General features: G+C 27.9%; 1 protein-coding gene across 1 annotated transcript in view; it reads right to left on the minus strand.

The window, feature by feature from the left end:
• Positions 1-5,835: 5,835 nt before the first annotated feature.
• The window catches only part of LOC106677919 (troponin C, isoallergen Bla g 6.0101), a 4,070-nt gene continuing 2,813 nt past the window's right edge, over positions 5,836-7,092 (minus strand). Inside the window, exon 6 of the mRNA XM_014416137.3 lies at positions 5,836-6,097. Coding sequence (XP_014271623.1) covers positions 6,063-6,097 — 35 coding nt within the window. The 3' untranslated portion in view covers positions 5,836-6,062. The remainder of the gene's footprint in view (positions 6,098-7,092) is intronic.

Genomic DNA, 7,092 nt, shown 5'->3' on the forward strand with positions numbered 1-7,092 from the left:
GTAGAGGAAGGACGGCGTACAATAGGCCCTCTGAGGCCGCGGTACTTCTTAGCCGGGAAAAAAAAAGGGATTTGATTTTGATTTTTTTTTCTACATCAATTTACTAAATCCACTTCTGGATTTTACATTAAAAAAAATAAAACAAGTATTATTAAATCCAATACTGCAGGAATTAAAGGAAAAAACTCAGATTTCAAAAACGTTTATTTAATCGCAAAAGCAGTAATAAACCATGACTATTACAATCTAAAATTGTGAAAAAAAATCAATGTTGTAATTAAAAAAAAGTAGTAATTAATATATATTATTACTAAGAAACACTGCAGCTAAGACAATGAATAAAAGTGACCATGCATAATGCAAGGTCCTTTTGCTTTTACTAAGGAACTGCTGATTATCTTAGCTGTGTGACTAGGCTGTCCCAAATGAGCCAGGAAGACCTTCAACAGGTGACAAAGAATACTACGGAAGCCATATTATAATCGGTAATCATGCGGAAGGCAGATGTACGCTTGAGCAGTTGACGAATATTGTTTACTCGAGGTACAATGCCCAAGAGAACGCAGGGAAACCCGTTGTGTTACGATCAAATGGGTTTGCGAACCATTAATATCCAATCGTCGTTTTCTCATTTCAGAAACACAACATGAATAGGAACCTTGGTACAATGGAACCTACCTCATTGGTTTAAGCAGAGGTGGGAACACAGGAGGCCGTGGCCAAAGAGACCATCATTTATTTTTTTCTTTTAAAAATAGCAATATATACATACACAAATTACTTTATTTAATATAATGTTATTGAATATTTTTATATGAAAGAACACTTATAAATATATTGTTATGAAAAGTAAAATAATTAATTTCTAGATAATATTCAATAAATATAATATAACCTGAAAGTTTCGATGCCGATAACACTAATGACTACCGTCCCAAATCAAATCCATAAGATCCATTTTGACGCTATTCTCCCATCCATTTCCCGGTCTACTACGGTTCTTTAGCCGTTCGATTAGTGTTTTAACACCTTACAAGCCCGTATTATTTGTCGTAATGGTATCACTCAATCAAATATAAACAATATTTTCTTATATAAAGGATAACACATAAAAGTATAATAACATCTATAAGCAATATTTGGTCAAATGTATAAAATCTGGCTTGGAATTAGTTAAACCAGTCTGCAGAAATTCAGTTAATTGGTCATCTAAAGAAAAAAATTATGACTGAAAAGTTTGACAAAATAATTTTTCAGCATAAGTGCTTCTTTTTAACACGATCTGACTGATGCTAGACATCGAAGATAAATATGAAGTATAATAATATCTAAAACAATCTTTGGTCAAATTTGACTTAAAATTAGATAAATCTGTCAAAATTCTGTTGATTTGGTCAACAGAAAGGCTTCATCTAAGAAGGTTATGATACAAAATTTTACAAAACAATTTTTTAACCTAAAAAAAACTCCTTCTCGACCGGATTTGACTATGTCTAGCAATGAATCAATCCTTAATCCTTAACGAAGGGTCTTATGCGCGCAAAAATGTTAAATGAGTCAAAGACAAAACGTTTTTTTCTTATGAAATTTCAGTTACAATCTGATTACTGGCTCTTAATTTGTGAACTATGTTTCCACTTTACGAACTTGATTGAATAATAAGGATTCAAGACAGTAAGCAGTTAAGTTATAATGTTTTTATTGAATATCCAGAGGAGTAAAGAATAATATAAATTCCCCTGATAAAAAATTTTCATTGCTGAATAAAAAATATTTAATTTAAAAAAATTGGAAATTCAACTAAAAAAAGCTTGAAAATAAACAAATAGTATAACCTTTTAATTACGTTAAATCTTTAACTTAATACAAAAGACAAAAATATTTTTTAATTGAAATGTTTATGTCTATTCATCAATTTTTTCAAGTTTGAGTGATGAAAAAATTATCAGTATTTCGTCTTATAAATCTAATTCGTAAATTTTATAAAATGTTTAGTAGAATTTTGTCTTATTTCTTCGTTAGATGTATACAATATGTTGTAAAATTAATTAAAATTAGTATAATTATATTATTTCAATTTCTTGAGACAAGGTAATTATTTATTAAATAAATCAAAACTTGTATCCTTTTTTGTCTCAACACTTATTTATTTCATCAGTCCAACGTTTCGGCCATTTTAGCCGTTAAAACCATAAATCTCTAATTTTTCTTAATTTAAAATTAGATATTTATGATTTTAAATTTTAAAAAATAGGTTTTTAACTTATAATTAATGAATGACCTGGGCAGAATAGCCTGCAAAAGAAATTCTAAATTTAATGTGAGGAAGAATTAATAATTGAAGATGTCCTTGAGGATAACTAAAATGGCCGAAACGTTGGACTGATGAAATAAATAAGTGTTGAGGCAAAAAAGGATACAAGTTTTGATTTATTTAATAAATTGAAAGTTAGTATGTTTTTACACATACACTTGTTGCTCAGCTAGTTACAGAACATTTGACTTTCTTTTTTGATAACCAGGAAAAAAATATTAGTTATTCTTTAAAGTTCTTTTATATTTATTTCTTATTTTCTCTAAAGATGATTTATTATCTATGAAGGTGTTTTAAGATTCGTTTACCATACAAATCTCCTACTTACCGTAGAGACCTTCGTCTAACCTCCAACTCCTGCCTGCCGTAAATCTAGTAGTTTAAAAATCGAGATAGAAATTGCTGAGTAATCTGATTGATTTTCCTATGGGGAAAGTTGTAGGGAGCATGAACGTGGCCTTCTTGACTAACTAACTAGTGGTGTGATTATGCACTTCTCTGCTGTAGGTGAAATGGAATGTTCTCGTCTTAATAAAGACAGGCATTGGCCAATCACAAAAGTCATGTTTATAATTCCCCTTTATAGAGAGCGGTTGGACCATTACTGTTTTAATAGAAAAGCAAATACTTTTTGTTTAAAAATTTTTATTTCACACATAAATCACTCATACTGTAATTGTTGATTTTTTTTTTTTTTATAATTTATAGATTGTCATTTACAACTGTATAAAAATATATGCAACAAGTAAATTTGCTGTTGGTGATGAAATAACTTGATATAAATATGTGGAAAACCTACCCATTGATAGAACTCCAATAACATTTCTAGAGGAGAAGATCTCAAGGCCATCTTCTTTCCAGACCCCTATGAGGATTATTAGGTAATGAAGGAGAAGCCAGGTTAGAAACAAGCTGGTTTGGGCTGTTGGGAAGTTTGTCATGGGGGATTGGTAACTGGTTCTGGCCATATCGGCAACATATGGTACATTGAGGTCCTAATGGATGACTTGATTTGCGACAAAGTAAGGAGCAATGAGGATTTTGGACTGTAAGGATTGGATTCAGGCGGAATTAGATGGTTTAGTGGAGCCCCAAAGCTCAACTCCATATGTCCAGTACGCCTTATAATAGTAATGTAGATCAGTCTTTTGTAATGGATTGTAAGTTTAGACCGTTTGTCTAGTAAATGTTGTAATAGTCAGAATCGCCGAGCAGTTTCCTGTCTTTTCAGTCTTGTATGAAGATTCCATGTCAGACGTCTGTCCAGATATAGTTCTAGTAACAAAGTTGTAGTAAGTAACAGATCTGTTCGACAGGACTAAGTGGGGCATCAATAAAGGATACTCTGGGGCAATTGAAAAAAATAAATAAATTGTGACTTAAATCAATTATTAACAATGAGCGACATTGGCTTTTCGATTTATTGCCTCTTCCAAAATTTGTTTATTTAAAGCATATTGGAAATATTATATATATATATATAAATGATTGACTATATTTTTCAAAATATGAAGGAGATGGTCAAAAATAGTTTTATTTTTTGCCAGCATTTCACCCTACTTTGTAGAGCTTCATTAGGGCTGTCGAGTTTAATAACATTGAACGAATTATATCAATAAAATATATCAAAAATAAATTTATTATTGATGCTGTTAGACATATCAGTTTAATTTAACCTAGGAGAAGGGATTACATAAATATTTTTTTTGTTTTCGAGACACGACACTGGTTATATATAATTAACAAAATTATATTATGTTCAAACTTTTTGTAGGTTGGAAAGAAAGATTTGCCATAGTAGTCGTGGAAATGCATGGACAATAAATTGGTTATACAGAATGTTTGGTTTTCTAAAATTGTTGATACAACAATCGGAATTTTCACAATACATCACACTTTGTTTCATTTATTTGTTTTTGATGATTTAGTGCAGAAAGATTTCACAATTTTTTATTCAGCTTTTAATTTCATGGCAAAAAAAAGTTAGTTAGGGATGGTTAGTTATTTTTTTTTAAGAGGTGGTTTTTTGTTGGTTGAGGTTTTGAATTTTTTTTTTTTTAATAATAAAAAGTTACTATTCATGACAAATTAATAAATTATTTTATAGTATTTATTTGAATGATAACTTTATTACGAAAAAATTATACATTTTCTTTTTTAATTACAAGAACATTATTGTTTTTAAGTTGAAATATCTGTTATTTATTTCTAATTATTTTGTGATGTCTCAAAAATAAATTCTTCCCTTCTCCTCCAAGTGGTTGTTACACCTTTAGCAATACACAAACTAACATCAAAAGGGTGCCACAATAACACCAAATAATTTGAACTTATTTTAATGGTTATGTGATAAGATGAAAACTATAAAAGGTACAATAGTGAAACTCCAAAAATAAACTTTCAAGAACAGGGTGAATAAATATACATTACTAAATAGTGTATAAAAATTATATTAACCCCAAAGAAGGCCTTTAACTCAATAATTAAAAAGTATTTTATACATAATCTTTTCACTTTCTTGAGACTGGTTATTATTGCTTAATAAATAAATTTTACCCCATTTAAGTCTCAAAACAATTTCTTTTTCTTTATGAGTCCAATGTTTCAGCCAATATGGCCATCCTCAAGGGCAATCTTATATACAAATTTAGAAACACATCAATTTTAAAAAACATTATGAAGGCTTTGCCCAGGTCAATAATTCTAGTCCAAAATTACCCTATTTTGTCAATTCTTCACATTTAATTAAAACTCTTAATCACAGCCAATTTACACTATTGTTGTGATAAAGTATAATAGTAGGAATTGACTGTGATCAAGTTTAAATTTAATATGAAAAATTGACAAAATAGGCTAATTTTGGACTGAAATTATATATCTGGGTAGAACAGCGTGAATAAGGTTTTTTAAAAATTGATGTGGGTTCTAAATTTGTATTTAAGATTGTCCTCAAGGAATGCCAAATTGTCCAAAATGTTGGGTTTATAAAGAAAAATAAATTGTTTTGAGACTTAAATGGGATAAAACTTATTTATTAAACATTAAAAAGTATGTTACACTATTTAAGTTGTTTTCTTACCATATCTCCAGATACCATTTCTGTAACATAAGTTTATAATTCAATACTTTACACTAGATTGATAAATAAACTAATTGGTAATGAACAAAAATATGGTAAATGAATAAGTATTTTGTTAAATATCTTTTTTTGAGTTCTAATTTTTCACTTAGAACATTTTTAATATTCTATATCAAAGGAAAATTCCAATATTGAAGAACAATTTATGTAATAAAATTCACTGGAAAATGAATACATATATATATATATATATATATTTTTTTTTTTTTTTTTTTTTTTCTGCATGCACCAGTTGAGCCAAAATATATCTACTCGTACTTCCAGTAGGCAATCCCCCCACTTCTGTAAAAAATACTTATTCAAAACAGATTATAGTACTACTTGTATCAATATTTAGGATATTTTTTTAACATTTTAGGAGATTTATATAGATTTTTTTCAATTCAGTTAAAACAGTTTTTAACATTTATTTAAATATCACAGAACATCTTAATAAATCATTATTAAAGAATCTCAAATTGTTATTGTATTGAGTATGAATGTGTGAATTACTTAATGTTTATGAATACATGGAGCATAAATAATTTTTTATGATCGATAATAGTGAATTATTGTTGTATCATTTGTCCACATAAACAAGTTAATCGTTTTATTCTTGTCTTCAGAGTTTTAGTCATCACCTCCTGTCATAACTTCCATGAATTCTACAACAAAAAAGTTTTTCAAATTAAAAAAAAAAATATTACTTTTTCTTTTTTCCTACAAACATTGTTAAATATTTAGATAATTTAAATGTTTTTCATGTAATATGGAAGTATTTTGGGATATTTCCTTATGATTGAATTACAATAATATCTAATCACCTCCTTACACAACCGTTAGTCCAGTAACAGTACTTCCTTATAAAGTACTGAATCCCTGACCCTTCATGGGTTGTAGCGGTACAAATTTGATTTTTTTTTAATTCAAAATATTTTTCCATTTTGCGATTATTTTGTCAAGATAACTTAAAAGAGAACAGAATGAATTAAAACTGAACAACAATTTAACCTTCCATAATACCCCTTTTTTTAAAAAAAAGAAATAACTGAAGGCATTTTTTGACACTGGTCTTGTTTAATAAATTTTAGCATCAAACTATCTAGAATTTTTAGAACTGAAACTGAAAATATTAAAAAGCATTTTTAAAAATATTCAAAAATTTTTTGAATATGTTTCAAAAAATTTTTAAAAATATTCAAAAATTGTTTGAATATGTTTCAAAACGTGGAAGAGATCCCTGTGGTATCAGACATTACATGTTTTATTTTTTTGGAATCTAAAAAAAACATTTTATAGTAAATTTACAAATAATTATCTATTCGTTATTTTATTTTGTGTACCAATGTCCCCTTTATATTTACTTTTAAGAAGATTTAAGATACATTGGACAATTGTATGTTATATTTTTGAAAAAATGGAGGAAAAATTAATTCTTTTAATCAAAGAATTTACAATTACAATTTACAATTATAAAAATAAACAAGATGCAATTTATTTTTTATCATAAGTAATAAAGAAAACAAATATTAAAGATGAAATTTATTAGCAGCTCCTCAAAACATGGGAAAGTATCAGTTTGTAACTGTCTATTCATTAATGTTAGCTTTCAAAAGTATCAGTTTGTAACTGTCTATTCATTAATGTTAGCTTTCAAAAG

The sequence above is a fragment of the Halyomorpha halys genome, unplaced genomic scaffold, assembly GCF_000696795.3.
Source record: "Halyomorpha halys isolate HHAL.00 unplaced genomic scaffold, Hhal_1.1 Scaffold111.1, whole genome shotgun sequence".
NCBI lineage: Eukaryota > Metazoa > Arthropoda > Insecta > Hemiptera > Pentatomidae > Halyomorpha > Halyomorpha halys.